Source organism: Lithobates pipiens, unplaced genomic scaffold, assembly GCF_037356315.1.
Source record: "Lithobates pipiens isolate NorthernLeopardFrog02 unplaced genomic scaffold, aLitPip1_a1.2 Scaffold_30, whole genome shotgun sequence".
Taxonomy (NCBI): Eukaryota; Metazoa; Chordata; class Amphibia; order Anura; family Ranidae; genus Lithobates; species Lithobates pipiens.
In genome coordinates, this window is record NW_027507791.1 from 20761362 (window position 1) to 20781794 (window position 20433).

The 20433-nt window shown below is 45.7% G+C and overlaps 1 protein-coding gene across 2 annotated transcripts in view; it reads left to right on the top strand.

Annotated features, from left to right (window-relative positions):
• TDP1 (tyrosyl-DNA phosphodiesterase 1) overlaps positions 1-17510 on the top strand; it is a 165657-nt gene extending 148147 nt beyond the window's left edge. For both annotated transcript variants that reach the window (XM_077463750.1, XM_077463751.1), the window contains exon 16: positions 16208-17510. In XM_077463750.1, the coding sequence (XP_077319876.1) occupies positions 16208-16281 (74 nt within the window). In that variant the 3' untranslated portion in view covers positions 16282-17510. The remainder of the gene's footprint in view (positions 1-16207) is intronic.
• The last annotated feature ends 2923 nt before the right edge of the window (positions 17511-20433 follow it).

The window sequence follows — 20433 nt, forward strand, 5'->3', positions numbered from 1 at the left end:
TGGCCAGGGCCCGCTCCCCCCACAGCAGCACATGAAACATAATTGTTGCCTGTGTCGCCGCTAGCCTGCGCCTGCTATAGAGAAAGAAAATCCTCCGCTTTCTATCACTTTCACTAGCCGCCCCCCTCGTTCGTTTGCTTGCTCGCTATAGAGAATAGCAAAAAAATGGATTATCAAATAATAATGCAAGCCTGCACCGCCTTTTTGACTCTGCCCCCAGCAGGTGATCGCGGCCAGCGCTCGCTCCTGTTCCTTCCCTGGCTGCTGCAAGGCTAGTTTTCAGTATGATTGGCCGAGACACGGGCAGGGGGTGTGGTCAGCGGTGAGCGTAACCCAGCCCTATCAGGTTCATGCACAAAGATACGAGCATCATGGAGGGTAAGTCAAAAAAGTGAAGTTAGTGTGTGCTGCTGTGCCCCCTGTGCTGTAGTCGATCTGGACTTTATTTAATCGCATTCTCCTTGGCTGACAAGCTGACATGATTGAGTTGCAGTGTGAAAATGGATGAGGATGACTCTAGGTGGAGATGAGAGTTACATTGTGGAGAGTCATCCTCATTCATTTTCATACTGCAACTCAATCATCTTCATCACCACCCAGCACCATCCATCCCTCTCCATAATATATTCCCACCTCCGCCCAGCACCATCCATCCCTCTCCATAATAAATCCCCACCTCCGCCCAGCATCATCCATCCCTCTCCATAATATATCCCCACCTCCGCCCAGCATCATCCATCCCTCTCCACAATATATCCCCACCTCCGCCCAGCACCATCCATCCCTCTCCATAATAAATCCCCACCTCCGCCCAGCATCATCCATCCCTCTCCATAATATATCCCCACCTCCGCCCAGCATCATCCATCCCTCTCCATAATATATCCCCACCTCCGCCCAGCATCATCCATCCCTCTCCACAATATATCCCCACCTCCGCCCAGCACCATCCATCCCTCTCCATAATAAATCCCCACCTCCGCCCAGCATCATCCATCCCTCTCCATAATATATCCCCACCTCCGCCCAGCACCATCCATCCCTCTCCAAAATATATCCCCACCTCCGCCCAGCATCATCCATCCCTCTCCATAATATATCCCCACCTCCGCCCAGCATCATCCATCCCTCTCCATAATATACCCCCACCTCCGCCTATTTGGTTATCTAAACCAGCCTTTCTCAAGCAGTGTGCCGGGAGAACAGGGCTGTCAGATGAGCCAGATGCCCTGCCGAACTGTACATCGAAGCTCGGTCAGCCTCAAAAGTGAAAGTGAAGTGCAGGGGAGTGTGCTGTGCTCTCTGCTTCTGCCTACAGTGCAGTACCCGGCTGAATGAGGAAGCTGGAAAGGTACTGTACTGTACTGTGCTAGAAGCTAGATTCGTTTTAAAAGGGCCGGCTGTACTTTGGACATGCCTGATATAGAGGAATCAGGATCTTCTTCCTCCTGCTGGTGATCCTACTAGTGATAAAAAGATCTATATAGAGGAATCGGGATCTTCTTCCTCCTGCTGGTGATCTCTCTAGTAATATAAAGATCTACATAGAGGATGATGTCCCCCAAGGTCATCTTTCCTTTCTCCGCTACCTGGAAACACTGTTTGCTAATAGCTATTTGCCTGTAGCCTTAAGCCCCATCTACCTGCCAAATGAGATGTTTTCGGTGGACGGGGTGTAGGTACTGTATAGCTTAGTCGTCAGTTCAGCAAAGTAGAGCCTTTAGTGAGTTCCGGCTCAGAGGGGATTATAGAAGAGTATTTTCTCATTAATAAGAAAAGATATTCAATTGCACATTTTAATGCCTGCTGCCTGGCAGCACTTTTCCTTTAAAACATTTAAAGACGAAGTAAACCCTGATAGGTTTACTTCTTTGTTTCCCTGCAAAGGTAAAGCATAATGGGCTACTATGCATCACATACTAGCCCTTTATGTGTCACTTACCTGACACAGGAGCCAGCGATGTCACCACTGTCCCCTGTAGTACAGAGCATCCATCTTCTTCTGGGTATCGCTGCTCCGGCCACTCGCAGCGCCAGAGCAGTGATGACGTCACTCCTGCACATGCGCACGGGAGCCACCACTAACGGCATATCGCCGTTAGCAGCGACATGCTGCTAACAGCGATAGTGCGCCTGCACGCTGCTGTCTACGGTGTATGCGCTGTAGACGGAGGTGACTGTCTTTTAGTAAATATCTCCTAAACCGTGTACGTTTAAGCCCCATACACACTATAAGATTATCTGCTGAGTTTTTCCTTCAGATTTACCAAAACCATGTATTAGAAGGGCCTGCCTGATTGCATACACATTGAAACTCCTAAGGTTTGTCCTCATATTATATGGTTTTGGTAAATCTGAAGGAAAAACTCAGCAGATAATCTGATAGTGTGTATGGGGCTTAAGGAGATATTTCTTGGACCTACAGGTAAACCTTAAAATTAAGATTACACTGCTTATATCTTGTTTTCCCCAGTTCCCCCCTCCCTTCCTTAATCGACATGCTAATGTTTTTTTTTTTTTTCTTTTTTTTAAAGAAAACCTTTCCATTTTCATTGCATACCTTATTTAGGTCCAGTGATGTCATCATTGGGTATCTGTGCATTTCTGTACAATGCAGGCAGATCATGACTGGTAGGACACCGCTTTCTGAACTACATCACAGCACCTTGCCTCATTAGTCCACCCAAGAACCCCGTAGCCCTGATGCAAGTAGTGGGCTGGCTCTTGGGAGGGGTTATGCATGCATTAAAATGGCTTGATGGCTGAATATCAGTCTGGAGGAGTGGGCATTGCAAGGCAGACTGATTTGCATGCAGCCTACCTTAGCCCACATGTGATGCTAAGCCCTCCATGATTGAAAGGACTGAAATCTAATGAATTGGAGGAAATGCTAAGTAAAGATTAATGTCCTCCAGCCGGTAAATGGGGTGGGCTCTATCTGACTTGCTGCAGCTACTAATGCACACTGTAAGTGGCTCACAGTGTGTAGTGAAATCAGAGTAATCAGTTTTAGTACAAGAGGAGAGGAGCCGGTACAACTGTGCAAGACAGAAGGTAAGACTGCAGTCCAGCCTTAAAATGTCTGATAGGTTCTCTTTAATGTTTGTGCAGCAATGGTACCCCCCACCCACCCCCCTGCCTTTCTCTCTTTCTTTTGTGGCATTCATGCAGTTAATGTTCACCTCACCAGTGAAGAACGGGTAATCGGAGACTGTGGGAGGAAAATCGCAATGGAAATGGTGTGAAACAATGTGAATTGAGGCCTGTATCTCTTCTTGATTCATCAGAGTCTGACAGGCGTTCAGCCAAGACAGGATTCTCCCGTGGGGACATTGAGCGGGCGTGTACAAGCAATATCCCAGTCTCCTGTATGGTGCCGTATTCATAGCTCCCAACTGTCCCTGATTTCAAGGGACTGTCCCTGATTTGGAGCAATGTCCTTCTGTCCCTCATTCCTCCTCATTTGTCTCTCATTTTGGTCTGATCTATAAAGATGCATATAAAATTTACTTATCTATCAAAAAGTGTTTTTGAGCACTAAACCTGTCATCTGATTTTTAAATTACTGCATTTGTAAATTCTAAAAGCCAATATAAAGAAAGAGTAGTGGTGAATAAAGCACTTGTGGGTTGAACCAATCTTTTATTTTTTTGTACAATTCTCCTTTACGGGGGTGTGACAAGGGGTGTGTCCTATGCCTGCATACTTTTTCTGATAGGTGTCCCTCATTCCTATCTCAAAAAGTTGGGAGGTATGCGTATTTGTTGTTGTCATATGGTTTACGTCACGGTTATTTCTTCTAGATTGCATCTTCCTCCTTCCCTGACCTTTTCCAAGTATCTACCAGTTTCTAGTCACATTCCAGGCCGATGTTGAGCACACCAGCCGTCATAATTTGACAGAGAGATGCGAAGCCATGTCGTATTGTAAATGGACTTGTGATTACTATATGGAAATACACATCTTGATTCACACCAAGAGATTGCAGTGCAGCATCCTGCTGCGACTAGGCTGCAATCATCACACTGCGTGGAAAGCGAAGGTCTGACCTGTTTGCTCCTGCTAATAATTCTGTCTGGCATGGCTTATAGGAAACCGCTTGCAGACTTCAGATGGAGCATGCTGGCCAATACCACAGAGAGTTTGATGGGAAGGATGGTTCCTTGGCTTTGGGGAGGATTTTTTTTTTTTTTTTTTGCATATGCAAGGTGGTTTGGTTACTTTGAAGGCCCCTTTCTCAACCTTTTCACCACAGAGGAACCCTTAAAATCATTTTTAGATCCCAGGGAATCCCCACTAAAATTATTAGACCTACAGACGATGGTTCATAAAATGGAACAAAGAATTAAAATAGCCTAAAAAGAAACCCGGTGAAATTGTAGTGACCCCTTAAATTGTTAATCAATATAAAAGTGACCCTTTACATTGGTGGCCCATGTAAAAGTGACCTTTTACATTGGTGGTCAGTGTAGAAGTGATCACTTAACATTTGTGGTGAGAGGATAAATGGACCATTACATTGAAGGTCGGTGCAGAAGTGATCTCTTACATTGGTGGTTAGTGGGGACATGGCCCTTTAGATTGGTGGTTGTGTGGAAGTGCCCCCTTACATTGGCGGTCGGTGTAGAAGTGCCCCCTTACATTGGCGGTCATAGTAGAAATGCCCCCTTACATTGGAGGTCGGTGTAGAAGTGCCCCCTTACATTGGAGGTCGGTGTAGAAGTGCCCCCTTACATTGGAGGTCGGTGTAGAAGTGCCCCCTTACATTGGAGGTCGGTGTAGAAGTGCCCCCTTACATTGGAGGTCAGTGTAGAAGTGCTCCCTTACATTTGGTGATTAGTGATCAATATAGAAGTGCCCCCTTACATTGGGGGGCGGTGTAAACATGACTCCTCATATTGGTGGTTGGTGTAGAAGTGACCCTTTACATTGGTGGTCAGTGTAGAAGTGACCCCTGCCATTGGTGGTCAGTGTAGAAGTTGCTCCTTACATTGGTGATTAGTGATTAATATAGAAGTGACCCATTATATTGGTGGTTGGTGTAGAAGTGACCTTTTGCATTGTTGGTTGTGTGGCAGTTGCCCCTTACAGCACTGGTCAGTGTAAAAGTGACCCCTGACATTGGTGGTCAGTGTAGAACTGTCCACCCTTACATTGGTGGATGGTGTAGAAGTGGCCCCTTATATTGTCGATTAATGATCAGTGTACAAGTGATCCCTTACGTTGGGCATTGTGGAAGTGACTGCTTACATTGACTTTATATGTAGGAGTTGCCCCATAAACTGGTAGTCTGTGTAGAAGGTTCCCTTACATTGGTGGTCAATAAAGTACCCATTTTTATTAGCGGTCAATAAAGAGCCCCCTTACACTGGTGATCAGTGTAGAAGTAAGCTGTTACATTGATGGTGAGTGTAGAATTGACCCTTTATGTTGGTGATCAGTGAAGAAGATTGCTTACATTTGAGTGGAGAAGTGGCCCATTACATTGACAGTCAGTGCAGAAGTCCTCCTTTACATGGGTGGTTAGTGGGGACGTGACCTTTTACATTGATGGTCAGTGGAGAAGTGAACCCTTTACGTGGTAGTCAGTGTAGAAGTGGCCCCTTACATTGGTGGTCAGTGTAGAAGTGGCCCCTTACATTGGTGGTCAGTGTAGAAGTGGCCCCTTACATTGGTGGTCAGTGTAGAAGTGGCCCCTTACATTGGTGGTCAGTGTAGAAGTGGCCCCTTACATTGGTGGTCAGTGTATAAGTGGCCTCTTACATTGGTGGTCAGTGTAGAAGTGGCCCCTTACTTTGGTGGTCAGTGTAGAAGTGGCTCCTTACACTGGTAGTCGGAGGAGAAATTACCCCTTCCATTAGTGGCCAGTGAAGGCAGGAATCCAGTCGGCCATTGCACTCTTCTCAAGGAATTCTTAGCAACCTCTGAGTTCCCAGAGTTCCACAGAACCTTAGTTAAATAAAAAGGGCGGCCTATTCCTATCTAAGCTTTAACCTGCTCCCCCTTCTTCTAAACCCTATTCTATCTCCCCTGTGAAGGTAAGATGGGTATTCCAACCTGTTCTGAGAGCGATCTGGTCCAGTCACATGATCGGCTCCCAGTGCTGGAAACCTCGGGGGCATCCCATGCCATTCTTCCACTTTCCAAGGCATAAACAGCCATGATACCCACAAACGCCTTTCAAAGAACATAATCACTCTGCAGTTGCCATGGATACAGGTACGTGATGATAAATTGCTGACCTGAGCATGAAACTTGCATTGTATGAATACTGATAGGTGTAAACATTTCTCTGTATAATGATAGTGAGCTGTGTGATGTTAAGCAGAAGATTTCACAATGCTTATGCCTGTAGGGGAAATCACAGAGAATGACACAAAGTAACACACTAAAAAGAAGCAGACTCAGGATAATTGCTTCTTAGGCAAGGGTGGGCAATTAAAGCCTCATTCCCACTCGTGCGACTTGTCGTGCAACTTTGGAGGGATCTGGGGGATTCCAGATTCCAATAAGCCCCCCACCCGCAGACCCCCTCCCACAACAACCGCCCATGGTTGTGGGGAAGAGGCCCTTCTCCCAATCAACATGGGGACAAGGTGCTCTGGGGGCATGTTGAGGTCATGTGGCCTGGTATGGTTCAGGAGCGGGGGTGCTTGCTCACGCCCCACCCCTTTTCTGACCTGCCAGGCTGCATGCTCGGATAAGGGTCTGGTATGGATTTCGGGGGGGGGGGCACATCGGTTTTGAAAAAAAAAATTGGTGTGTGGTTCCCTATTAAAATCCATAGCAGGGTCTTTGGGTTTTTTTTTTTCATTGTCTGCATTTTGTATGTTCAGTTGTCAGTTGGGAAACCCGCTCATCGCTTGTTAACGACTCGGCGGCTGGATTCCTGGCCCGCTCCTTAACAACCAGCTATTCTTCGCAGAGAATTCAAATTAACTGCTTCATTTTTTTCGACCAATTTGAATTCCAGTCATTCTGAAAATTTGGAATTTACTAGAAAATAAAGAAACCAAACTAAACTAAATTAATTTTTTTGTTCTGAGTCGCACTAATCCAAAGTCGCATCAAAGTCCCATCAAGCCTCACTGATAGGTTGAGAGAGGCATGCTGACAGTGGCAGATAAGGACAGCCGGGGCGGTGGGACACAGATCACAGGGGAGTGCCTTGTCTTGCCTTCCTTGGCTACAGGGCTGTGTGTTTTTTTGTTGCACACAGTGTAGGGAGACACAACACTAGTCCCTGCACACAATGATGGCCCCATAGGATGCTGCAAGAGAAAGAAGCCACCCTCCTGGGGCAGTGGTCAATAGTACCAGCTCACACTGGATTGTCTCTCCATGACCAATTACAGAGATCCCATGGTACAGAGCTCAGATTGACTCTGTACATTGTATTTATGAACTGAGCAGTCCGCAGACATTAACAGACATTTTCCAGGGTCTCTGCTTTCAGAAAATGTATAATGTTTTTGGGTGGTTTAACTAATCTTCAGGCCTAAATATTTTGTAAACCCATGCAAATAAAATATGAAAAAACTGCTCTGGCAGCAAAAGGAATAGACATACAGCAGTAGGTAATTGGTTAGAAGGTTTATGCAATCTCCTTTTGGCTTCACACTGAAGGCATTTTTCTGGTGTTTTAACGCTTAAAATAGTGCCTGAAAAACGCCTCCCATGCCACCCCAGTGTGATAGCCCTGAGTGCTTTCACACTGGGGCGGTGCACTTGCGAGACGTTACAAAAAGTCCTGCAAGCAGCATCTTTTGGGGCAGTTTTTGGAGCGCTGTATACATCGCTCCTAAACTGCCCCTGGCTATTGGAATCCATGGGCAGCGCTTCCGAAGTGCCTGAAAAGCGATTTTGAAGCGCCGCAACACAAGCGCGATCAACCCTTTCTTCGTCCGCTAGCGGGAGTTAAAAGCACCCTGCTAGCGGACGAAAAGAGCTGCTCAAACGACGGTAAATCACTGCTAAAATGAGCGGCGCTTTACCGCTAAGCAGGACAGCCCCAGTGTGAAAGCAGTCTTTACATTTCCTGGATCTGTTTGCAAAAAACAATGCCCCTCGTGCTCTTCATTATTAAATTCTCTCTACCCCCCCCCCCCTCCTCGCTTTCTCTTCCCTCTGTCTCTCTTTCTCTTCCTCTCTCTCTCTCTCTCTCCCCCACCTTCTCTCTCTCCCTCTCCCCCCTCTCTCCCCTCCTCTCTCTCTCCCTCTTCCCTTTCTCTCCCCCCTCTCGCTCTCCCCCTTTCTCTCTCGCTCTCCCTGCGCTCTCTCCTCCCCCTCTCCCCCTTTTCTCTCCCCTCTCTCTCCATCCCCCTCTTTCCCTCCCTTCCCCTTCCCCTCTCTCACCCCTCCCCCCTCTCTCTCTCTCGCTCTCTCTCTACATATATTTTTCTCTCTCTTTCTCGCTCTATCATGCTCTTTCTTTGTCTCCTTCTCCTGCTTCTCTCTCTCTCTCTCTTTCTTTCTTTCTTTCTTTCTTTCTTTCTTGCTCCTTTTCCTTCTCTTCTACCTCACTAGTATGTTCCTTCCCTCTTCATCTCACTTTCCCTCTCTCTCTCTCTCGCTCTCTCCTTCTCTCTCCCCCTCACTCGCTTTTCTCCCCCCCTCCTTTTTTCTGTCTTCCTCTTTCTCTCCCTCTCTCTCGCTTGCTTTCTCTCCCCTCCTCTCCCCCTCACTCGCTTTCTCTCTCTCCCTCTCCCTCCTTTTTTTTCTCTCTCTCTCTCTCATTTGCTTTCTTTCTCTCGCTTGCTCTCTCTCCCTCTCTCTCTCCCCTCTCTCTCCCCTCTCTCTCCCCCCTCTCTCTCTATCTCTCTCTCTCTCTCTCCCCCTCCCTCCCTCCCCTCCCCTCCCCTCCCTCCCCCCCCTCCCCTCCCCTCCCCTCCCCTCCCTCTCCCTCCCCTCCCCTCCCTCTCCCTCCCCTCCCTCTCTCTCCCTCTCCCTCCCCTCCCTCTCTCTCCCTCCCCTCCCTCTCTCTCTCTCTCTCCCCCTCCCCTCCCTCTCTCTCTCTCTCTCTCTCTCTCTCTCTCTCTCTCTCTCTCTCTCTCTCTCTCTCTCTCTCTCTCTCCCTCCCCTCCCTCTCTCTCCCTCCCCTCCCTCTCTCTCCCCTCCCTCTCTCTCCCCTCTCTCTCCCCTCTATCTCTCTCTCCACCTCCCTCCCCCCTCCCTCTCTCCCTCCCTCCCTCCTTCTCTCCCTCTCTCTCCCTCCTTCTCTCCCTCTCTCTCCCTCCCTCCCCCTCTCTCCCTCCCTCCCCCTCTCTCCCTCTCTCCCTCCCCCTCTCTCCCTCCCCCTCTCTCCCTCCCTCTCTCTCCCTCCCTCTTTCTCCCTCCCTCTCTCTCTCCTCCATCTCTCTCCCTCCCTCCCTTTATTTTTCTCTTTCTTTCATCCAAAAAAGCACATGTAAGAAAAATGTAATGAAATAAACTAAGCACACCCAAATACAGTACATAAAGGAGCTCAATGAGTGACATTGAAAGTTTCCGCTTAGGCCAAGTTTTGCCAAAGGAAAAATCAAAATTCTGCTCATCCATAAGGATGAACTAGTCTTGCAGGGGAAGGCAAAAAATAATCCCCCCCAGGGGGCGTGATGCCAGTTATACCATACAGAAGGAAAAGCATTTATTCTTGACTTCCCTAGACAATCAGATGAATTCCCAGGAGCAGAATGGTTTCTCTTTTAGCCTCTGGACTTTATTATTTGCAAGACAAACATCCAATCCTTTCTTTAATGCAGTGATTGTTTTTTTTCCCAAAGCTACATCATGTGGTAACGGTTTCCCAGCGTATCTGCTCTTATTGTAAAGAATCCCTCCTTAAACTGATTGAATTGTGTATTAGCCGGTTCCTGTCTGCATTTTGTAGGTTAAGAGTATTTGTTTATTCTGTGTTTCGTATTGGAACTGGGAGCTCACAAAATTGGGGGCTTCTCGGTTCCAAGACTCCACAGCCCCTGACAGGGTACTAATGATTCGGAGTCTCTTGAGAAGAGGCGGTTCAGTGGGGATATGGTTACCATGTATAAATACATGAGTGGTCCATACACTGTGTGCACAATTATTAGGCAAGTTGTATTTTGGAGGATTCATTTCATGATTGAACAACTACAGTGCTGTCGGTCAATCCAAAATGTTAATAAACCTCAAACCTGAATATTTAACCACTTCAGCCCTGGAAGAATTTACCCCCTTCCTGACCAGAGCATTTTTTGCGATTCGGCACTGCTTCTCTTCTACTGACAATTGCGCGGTCGTGCGACGTGGCTCCCAAACAAAACTGCTGTCCTTTTTTTCCCACAAATAGAGCTATATTTTGGGGGTATTTGATCACCTCTGCATTTTTTTTTTTTTGCGCTATAAACAAAAAAATAGAGCGACAAATTTGAAAAAAACAAATTATGTTTTACTTTTTCTATAATAAACATCCCTAAAAAATATTTAAAAGGTTTTTTTTCCTCAGTTTAGGCTGATACGTATTCTGCTACATATTTTTGGTAAAAAAAAATTGCAGTAAGAGTTTGATTGGTTTGCGCAAAAGTTATAGCGTCTACAAAATAGGGGATAGTTTTATGGCATTTTTATTGATAATTTTTTTTTCTACTAGTAATGGCGGCGATCAGCTATTTTTTTTATCGTGACTGCGTCATTAATGCGGACACATCGTACAATTTTGACACATTTTTTGGACCATTGGCATTAATACAGCGATCAATGCTAAAAGATTGCATTGATTACTCTAAAAATGTCACTGTCAGTGAAGGGGTTAACCACTAGGTGGCGCTGTAGGGGTAAAGTGTGTCCTAGGAAGTGATTCTAACTGTGGGGGGGCTGTGTGTAACATGTCACGGATCAGCGCTCTCGATTACAGGGAGCAGTGATCAGTGACCGTGTCACTAGGCAGAATGGGGAGATGCTTGTATACATCAGCATCTCCCTGTTCTTCCTCCCCGTGAGTCCCTCACGGGCATTACCGTGGACATCGGGTACACGGGTATTACCGCAGACATCGGGTCCGTGGGACCAGTAATCGTGGTCACGGAGCTTCCGGCAGGCACGCGTGCGCCCGCGGCCCGCCTCTTAAAGGGCAACGTACAGGTACCTTAATCTGCCTGTACGTGCCCTTCTGCCGCAGTATATCTGCATGAGGCGGTCGGGAAGCTTTTAAGAAAGTAAAAGTGAGGTTTTGGCTTTCTTAGATTATCTATGTGAGCACAATTATTGGGCAAAATTAGTGTGCAGAATTATTATGCAAATAAATGAAAAACAAAAATGTTACCATCTCACTTGTTTGTTCTCATCTGTCAGATTACATACACTGAAAATCTCCTGGGCCACCATTGTACCACTGCTCTGTTTATCATAGGAGATTCTCACTGTATGTAATCTGCCGGCGCTCATCCCACCCCCCTCCCTGTCCCCTCTAGGCTGCAGATGGGCATCAGTCAGGCTAAACTGATGGCGATGGTGAGGCTGCTGCATTGAAGGCGATGGTGAGGCTGCTGCATTGAAGGCAATGGTGAGGCTGCTGCATTGATGGCAATGGTGAGGCTGCTGCATTGAAGGCAGTGGTGAGGCTGCTGCATTGAAGGCAGTGGTGAGGCTGCTGCATTGATGGCAATGGTGAGGCTGCTGCATTGATGGCAATGGTGAGGCTGCTGCATTGAAGGCAGTGGTGAGGCTGCTGCATTGATGGCAATGGTGAGGCTGCTGCAATGAAGGCAATGGTGAGGCTGCTGCATGGAAGGCAATGGTGAGGCTGCTGCATTGAAGGCAATGGTGAGGCTGCTGCATTGAAGGCAATGGTGAGGCTGCTGCATGGAAGGCAATGGTGAGGCTGCTGCATTGAAGGCAATGGTGAGGCTGCTGCATTGATGGCACTTGTGAGGCTGTAGATGGGCACTGACCCTTATTTTGCTTCAAAGTTCCTTATTTAAAATTTAAGTTTTTTTCCTGAAATTTCCCTGTTAAAATGAATGTTCGTGTTATATGCCGATAAATATGGTAGCCACCCTTCTTTTCAATAACCGTCATAAGCCTTCTATTTATGGAGTCTGCAGTTTCTTAGTCTGTTGATGATCAACTTTTTGTGCAGCAGCAACCACAGCCTCCCAGACACTGATCAGAGAGGTGTACTGTTTCCCTTCACCATAAATCTCCCGTTTAAGAAGGACCCACAAGTTCTCAATAGGGTTTAGGTCATAGTTACATAATTAGTAAGGTTGAATAAAGACACCAGTCCATCCAGTTCAACCTGAGTGAGTATCTACAATTGTCCCTAACCCTGTACATTGCACTCACATTGATCTCTACCCTCAAGGAGCCCACAAGCCAAGGTCCCCATTCAAATACTGGGGCAAATTTTGGGCAGAAGCCAATTAATCTACCAGCTTGTCTTTGGAGGTCAGGCGAGGAAGGGGGCCATGTCATTATTTTTTCATCTTTAACCACTTCAATACAGGGCACTTAAAGTGGAGGGCCACCCTGAAAACCAAAAAATGTTAAAAATGACAAAAAAATCTAAAAAAAATAAAATGAGAATATTTTTTTTTTTTTACTTACCAGAAATTCCTGTTGCTAGGCACTTTATCCTAATCTTCCTCTTCCTCCTCCGCGGAGATCTCCTGTCTTCTGTCTTCGTCGCGGCGTCTTCTGGGTAATGGGTCACGCTGTGTTCTGGGAACTGTGTGTGCGGGACTCGCGCATGCGCAGTAGTTCCGGGACTCGCGCATGCGCAGTAGGAAACGGGCAGTGAAGCCGTAAGGCTCCGCTGCCTGTTTCCCTTACAGGGAATGGCGGCGCCGGGACCCGAGAGCCGAGGGACGGCTCGGCCTCGGGCGGCCGACATCGCGGGCGCCCTGGACAGGTAAGTGATTTTATTAAGTCAGCAGCTGCAGTGTTTGCAGCTGCTGACTTTTTTTTTTTTTTTGTTTTTTAAACTGGCCCTCCTCTTTAAACACCTTCCTGCCCAGACCAATTTTGAGCTTTCAGCGCTGTCGCACTTTGAATGACAATTGCGCGGTCATGCTACAGTGTACCCAAATGAAATTTTTATCATTTTTTTCCCATAAATAGAGCTTTCTTTTGGTGGTATTTGATCACCTCTACGGTTTTTATTTTTTGCGCTACAAATAAAAAAATACCGAAAATTTTGAAAAAAAAATGTTTTTTTTTGTTTCAGTTTCAAAACTTTGTAAATAACTACGTTTTCTCCTTCACTGATGGGCACTGATGGGGCTACACTGATGGGCACTGATAAGGCGGCACTGATGGGCACCAATGAAGTGGCACTGATGAGGTGGCATTGATAGACACTGATAGGCGGCACGGATGGGTGACACAGACGGACACTGATAGGTGGCACAAATTGGCACTGATAGCTGGCACGGATTGGCATGGATGGGCGGCACAGATGGGCATGGATAGGCGGCACAGATGGGCACTCTTAGGCGGCACAGATGGGCACTCATAGGCGGCACATGCGGGCACTCATAGGCGGCACAGGTGGGCACTATAGTAATGGATGCCAATCAGTGCCAAACAATAATGCATGCCAATCAGTGATGCCCATTGTGGGCACTGATTGGCATCCATTATGGGCACTGATTGGCATCCATTGTGCTGACTGGCATCCCTGGTGGTCTAGGGAGGATTACCTTTTCCCTGGTGGTCTGGTGGCATCCCTGGTGGTCCAGTGTGGGCATCCTCGGGGGGGCTGTGCTGATAATCGATCAGCACAGACCCCCCCTGTCAGAGGAGCAGCCGATCGGCTCTCCTCTACTCGCGTCTGACAGACGCGAGTGAGGGAAAGCCGATCACCGGCTCTTCCCATTTACACTGTGATCAGCCGTGATTGGACACGGCTGATCACGTGGTAAAGAGTCTCCGTCGGAGACTCTTTACCGAGATCGTAGTTGCCGGGTGTCAGACTGACACCCCGCAACAACGATCGCCGCGATGCGCGCCCCCTAATCACGTCATATGACGTCCGGTCAGGATTATGCAACCACTTTGCAGCCGTCAATTGCCTATAGGGCGGGCTGCAAGTGGTTAAGATGTAGACTTTTTCCTGTATCACTGCTTGAAGAAAGTGTCTTCTAAAAACTGGCAGTAGGTTTGGGAGTTAATTTTGAGTCCATCTTCAACCCGCAAAAGATCCAACTAGCTCATCTTTAATAGAGTACCCCACCTCCACCTTGCCGTTGTCAAAGTCAAGCTCTGTGCTCTCGTTACTGATCCAGCCACAGGCCCATCCATCTGGTCCATCAAGAGTCACCATCATCTCATCAGTCCATAAAACCTTTGAAAAATCGGTCTTCAGATATTTCTTGGCCCAGTCTTGACATTTCAACGTATGTGTCTTGTTCAGTAGTGGTCAGGTTTCAGCCACTCCAGGTAGGTTGCAGTTCTGGAATATGACAGCACTGGAGGATAATGGGTTCCTGGTAGCTTCTCATTTGATTCTTCTCAAATCTTTGGCAGTTGCGTTTTTTTTTCCTCAACATGTTTCTTGCAGGTGCGTTTTCATGCATCAATGTGCATTTCCAACACGTTTTGGACTTTGGAGTGGCTAGAGGTAGCAGTCATTGACCGAAGCATGTCAATACCTTGTGCTCACACATGTTTTATGTTCTATAGGGTTCTCTAGGCCTCCCAATGCACTAAAATGCAGAAAGGACAAAAGATCTTATTTTAGGAAAGCCAGAGAGCGATTGTGAAGCTTGCACATATAACAACCAATCAGGCTGTACGGACCAGCTCTTTAAAGCTGAATTATAGGCCAATATAAAGGACACAAGCAAATGCAGCGCTGTGATAATTAGTACACTATTAAAGTGGTTGTAAAGGCTCAGAAAAACCTTCCATGTGCAACAACTAACCTCCCCCCCAATACTTACCTGAAGCCCATCTCAATCCAGCAATGTGCATGGGAGCAGGTCTCTTCCTCCTCAGTGGCTGAGACAGCAGCAGGAGCCCGTAGCTCCTACTACAGCCAATCAGCCAATACGGAGAGAGCAGGGGTGGGGAAAAGTCACGCTCCGTGTGCCCCCATAGCAAGCTGCTTGCTGTGGGGGCACTCAACAGAAAGGAGGAACCAAGAGCGCCAGTAGGGGACATGAGAAAAGGAGGGTCTGGGCTGCTCTGTGCAAAACCCCTACAAAAAAAATCTACCTTTTAATATAACTTTAAAGCGGAACTTTCAGTAATTTTTTCATCTTTCCATCAAATAAATCTTCTGCCCTTGTTTTGGATAGTAAAACATTTTTTTTTGCCAGTAAATCCCTTATACAGCCCACTTCCTATTTCTTGTCTGGTCATTAGCCTAGGCTTATGACATCATGCACAGCTCTCTCTCTCTCACTGTTGTGAGAGTTTGGCAGGAAGGGAGGGGGGGTGAGTTGTAAGAGGACCAATGAGAGCTGCAGAGCTGGAGGTGTGCCTCTGTGTAAATTCAGGAAGTGAACAGGCAGCAGCTTCAGCTGCCCACAGTTAAAATGGCTGCAGCCAAACTCAGTGGAGGGAGATTTCTGCAGCATATTTGTCAAGTCCAGAATCACAGTATATATAAAATAATATGCAAAGTGGTTGGAGGGAAGCTTCAGAATTGCAAAGATGGTTTTTGTTACAAATTATCTGAGCAGACTGCAGTTCCTCCTTTTAAATGCATCTGTTTAAAAAAATATATATTGCAGTCCCCTGTACAGCAGAGCTCTGATCAGGAAAAGGAGGAGCCATCCTACACAAGGAGCCAATCAGTTGTGCTGATTGGAGGAGAGAGCAGAGAGTTGAGCTCATCAGTCCACTGCTTCTCCTTCCACTGTCCAATCACAGTCTGGGGGGGAGGGCCAAGACCTGTAAGTGTTACAGATTAAAATCAGGTCTCCTCCCCTGCCAGACAGGGGTTTGTGCTATGTGTCAGAGAAGTGTAACTCTCAGGACTGGATGGACAGATGCTTTGTAATTCAGATCCCGTATATGTATTTTATCTCTGTGTATTTAATATGTTGAATTTGGGTGAAGTTCCTCTTTAAGCTGCTCATACACATGTCTTGATTATTTTTTGCTTTCACCCCCCCCCCCCAACCCCCCTCCCCCTTTACCACTCACGGTTTCTCTTATCTCCATCTATGGGGGTTGTTTTTTTTTGTCGATCAGCTTGTCTGCCTCATTGAGTGACTCTCCGGCTCTTGTGTGTTTTATGTTACAGAGAGACCCTGGGTCTGGAATATTCCCTATGTCAACGCTCCGGATTCACACGGAAATATCTGGTGTCCCTCGTAGGATTCTCGCACTGTGTGAAGCGACTCGCAGAATCTCAGATCCTCTTCCTAAGAAATATGTGAAGTTTTTTTTTTTTTATAACTTCATAAACAAGCTGACTTAATAAATTTAGGTATTTATATATTTCTGTGATCCTGGAGAATTTTTTTTTTTTTGGGTGGGGGATTATTGTAGAGTGCCTTATGAATGGCAAATCATTTAAACTATGTCAAGCTAAAACTTTTATTTTTCTAGTTTTGTATTGAGTTGGAAAGGGTTATATTCTCTGGTTTCTTTTATTCTCTGGGGCTCCTTTTTTTTTTTTTAAATGCATGGTTACATTGATACAGATTGGACCCATGTAACTATGTATATACCCAGGGCCGGTGCTACCACTAGGCAAACTAGGCAGCCGTCTAAGGCACGCTGCTGCCTAGAGTCTCCTGGCCACTGGTTTCCCTCTGCGTCTGCATGCTCTGCAGGCTGCAGCTTGTAACTAATTCAGTCTCAGGCAGCTGCTTCATCTGACCGGTAGTGTAATTAGATGTGCAGTGCAGCACTGGAGCCAGCGCTAGAGGCAAAGGGGGTGGAGTCAGGGATGAGGCCAAAATGAGGTTTCGCCTAGGGCAGTGATGGCAAACCTTGGCACTCCAGCTGTTTTGGAACTACATTTCCCATGATGCTCATGCACTCTGCAGTGTAGCCGAGCATCATGGGAAATGTAGTTCCAAAACATCTGGGATGCCAAGGTTCGCCATCACTGGCCTAGGGTGTTAAAAATCCTTGCACCAGCCCTGTCTACACCATAACTGTAGAATCCCTCTAGAAGCTGGAAATCACTGTAGTAGACACCGCTACTACACTGCTACTACAGCGATCTCCACTAGCTTCCAAGCTCCTGTTGCATTATGAACATAGGAGGTCGGCTGCTGGGAACAGGTGCTATTCAGAGAATACTTTGTATTTTCTCATTTTCTCAATGAATGCAAGGCATTATCTGATTGGACAAGGTGGAGAGGTTGTGCGATGACATCACGTTCTCTAGTTCGTCCCATCAGAGAACGCTTTGCATTCATTCAGAAAATTCAGAAATGGACAGCGGTAAACACATAAAAAGTGTTCTAACCCTCACCCACACCTATAATTAGAGAAATACGTTTTAGCGGGGCATACACTTTAAATGAGATTATTTTTCTATATGCATCAAAAAGAATTGTGTTTTTTTTTATAAATAAAAATCATTGTTTTCACATTTTCCCTTCTTTATTACAGCGCGGCTAATCTCCTGCATCCTCTTTGCAGGCTCTTCCTGTCTTTATATACTCCAGCGATGGCTGAATTTTTCAGAGCGGGTTTTCTGATGGGGACAACCATGGTCTATGCCGTGTGTAATGTGTGCTGAAACAGCCCCATGTGGTCTCCATCAGAAACAATCCACTGTGAGAGCAATGCACAAATATACACTCACCGGCCACTTTATTAGGTACACCTTGCTAGTCCCGGGTTGGACCCCCTTTTGCCTTCATTTTTCCTGTCATAGATACAACAAGAGATCAAAAAGGAATTACAAAGAACCAAAACCGCGCTGTGGTAATATACATGAAACACTAGAAAAAAGGTGCCGCCGGCCCTATACCTCACAATCCCCACACAAAAGGCCGTGAGCTGTAGCAGCTATAAAATTATATGTTAAAGGGCCCAGGCGCTACCTATAATAGATAAATAGATTTCTAGATATGTATATCATAGAAGACTAGGAAGCTCCAAATAAATATTTTAACAAAGGAATCAATATTGCCCCTAGCAACCACTGGTAATAGAAGTAAAAGAGATAAGCAGGACAAAATGCAGGCAAACCGTATAATTATAGGCTAAAGGTACGTGGTTGTCAAAAAATACCACTTAGCAGCATTAATCCGGTACTTTCTGATAGTCGACCCTAGCCCACTGGAGTACACTAGATCAGCCACATAGAAATTCTACAGTTCAGTGCAGAAAAATTCCTGGGTAGTCATACAAACAACGTGTCTACAATGCTGACTATAGTGCACTAAAAGGGATTCAGGTACAGCCAAAATTTAAATGTGTGCAAAAATGACGTAAAATCGTGAGAAATACGTATATATATATCTCTATATCTCACCAGTGTTAGCGTATACACAATATAAGCAAGTGAATATACATGTGCAGAACCACAGACCAAAAAAATTGATATAAGTAAATAAATAAATAAAGAATGATAAATAAATTAATTATGGTTAAGGGTGCAAAAATACAGGAAAAACAGAAAATGTACAAAAAATGCAAAAAAGTGCAAAACAACATTAATCTCTAAATCCACAGATAATCACAGAAAAAAAGAGAATAAAGGTAAAAAATAAAAAACAAAACTACCAATACATGTGCTGTAACTTAACATAAACGTCCATAAAAATTAAACGTCCTTAAAAAAAAAAAAAAAAAAAAAAAAAAATGAAGTCCACTTCAGGTGGTATAACAGGAGGTAGTAGTATATACTCTAAATCTTCAGACAGGTATACTTTAAAGTGACTGGTGCTCAGACATAAAGTTCAGGTGACTTCCGTGCTCACCCCCTCAGCTCCCCACTCACCGGATCCCTATGCCCACGAAGGGCAAGCAAGCCTGTATATCTCAAGGTGCAGGAACTGGTTAATCCAAAGGGAAACTGGTTAATCCAAAGGGAAACATCCAGAGGGGAACATCCACCCTTTTCTCCTTCCTCAGTGCAGAGAGATTCCAATGGGCTGGTGGTTATAGGTCAGTGTATCCTCAGAGAGATAAAAAAAGGTCTCATAGTGTAGTAACTCCAGGTCACAAAAAATTGAGTTCAAAAAGTAGGTTTTATTAATTAGCAGACCAAAAAATCAGGAAAAATAATTTTTAATTTTTTTTTCAAAAACATAAACCCACATGGGGGGGTAATGCATATCACAAAAATGTATCTCAGGTACAGTCCCGGGATGAGATTACAACACAGAGAGTTAATAGAAAAGAGATGTTTGAAAAAAATACACAAAATAAAAAGTAAAAATAAAAATGGAAATAAGGATAAAATTATAGTAAATTAAAAATTGCACAACCCCTCAGGGTAAGCGGATGCAGACAACGGGGGTCCTTGGTGAGGCTTACCCGTCCGCAGGGGTCACAATGAAAAGTCCCAGAAGTGACACCCTAGGGGAGGGTCATCCACCGTTAACGCTCCGGGGGGTTAATGGTGTTCCTTAGCGGTCTGAAATACGATACGCAAGCCGGGGAACGAGCGGAGGAACGAACAATGTACATATACATGTATATTCACTTGCTTATATTGTGTATACGCTAACACTGGTGAGATATAGAGATATATATACGTATTTCTCACGATTTTACGTAATTTTTGCACACATTTAAATTTCGGCTGTACCTGAATCCCTTTTAGTGCACTATAGTCAGCATTGTAGACACGTTGTTTGTATGACTACCCAGGAATTTTTCTGCACTGAACTGTAGAATTTCTATGTGGCTGATCTAGTGTACTCCAGTGGGCTAGGGTCGACTATCAGAAAGTACCGGATTAATGCTGCTAAGTGGTATTTTTTGACAACCACGTACCTTTAGCCTATAATTATACGGTTTGCCTGCATTTTGTCCTGCTTATCTCTTTTACTTCTATTATCAGTGGTTGCTAGGGGCAATATTGATTCCTTTGTTAAAATATTTATTTGGAGCTTCCTAGTCTTCTATGATATACATATCTAGAAATCTATTTATCTATTATAGGTAGCGCCTGGGCCCTTTAACATATAATTTTTATAGATACAACAAGGTGTTGGAAACATTCCTCAGAGATTTTGCTCCATAGTGACATAACATCACGCAGTTTCTGCAGATTTGTTGGCTGCACATCAATGATGCCAATGTCCTGTTCATCCCAGGGCCGGTGCTACCACTAGGCAAACTAGTCAACCACCTAGGGTGCCACTGCTGCCTAGGGCGCCTGGCCACTGGTGTTCCTACTCTTTTCTCTCTGCAGCCAGCAACTAAGTCTCAGCATCTGCAGGCAGCTGCCGCTCTGTTCGCACGTAGTGTCAGAGGTGGAGGACTGTGTCTGTGGCCCGACTCCCGAATGAATGGAAGTAAGCAAACGCTCATTCATGGGTGCTGGTGGGGCTG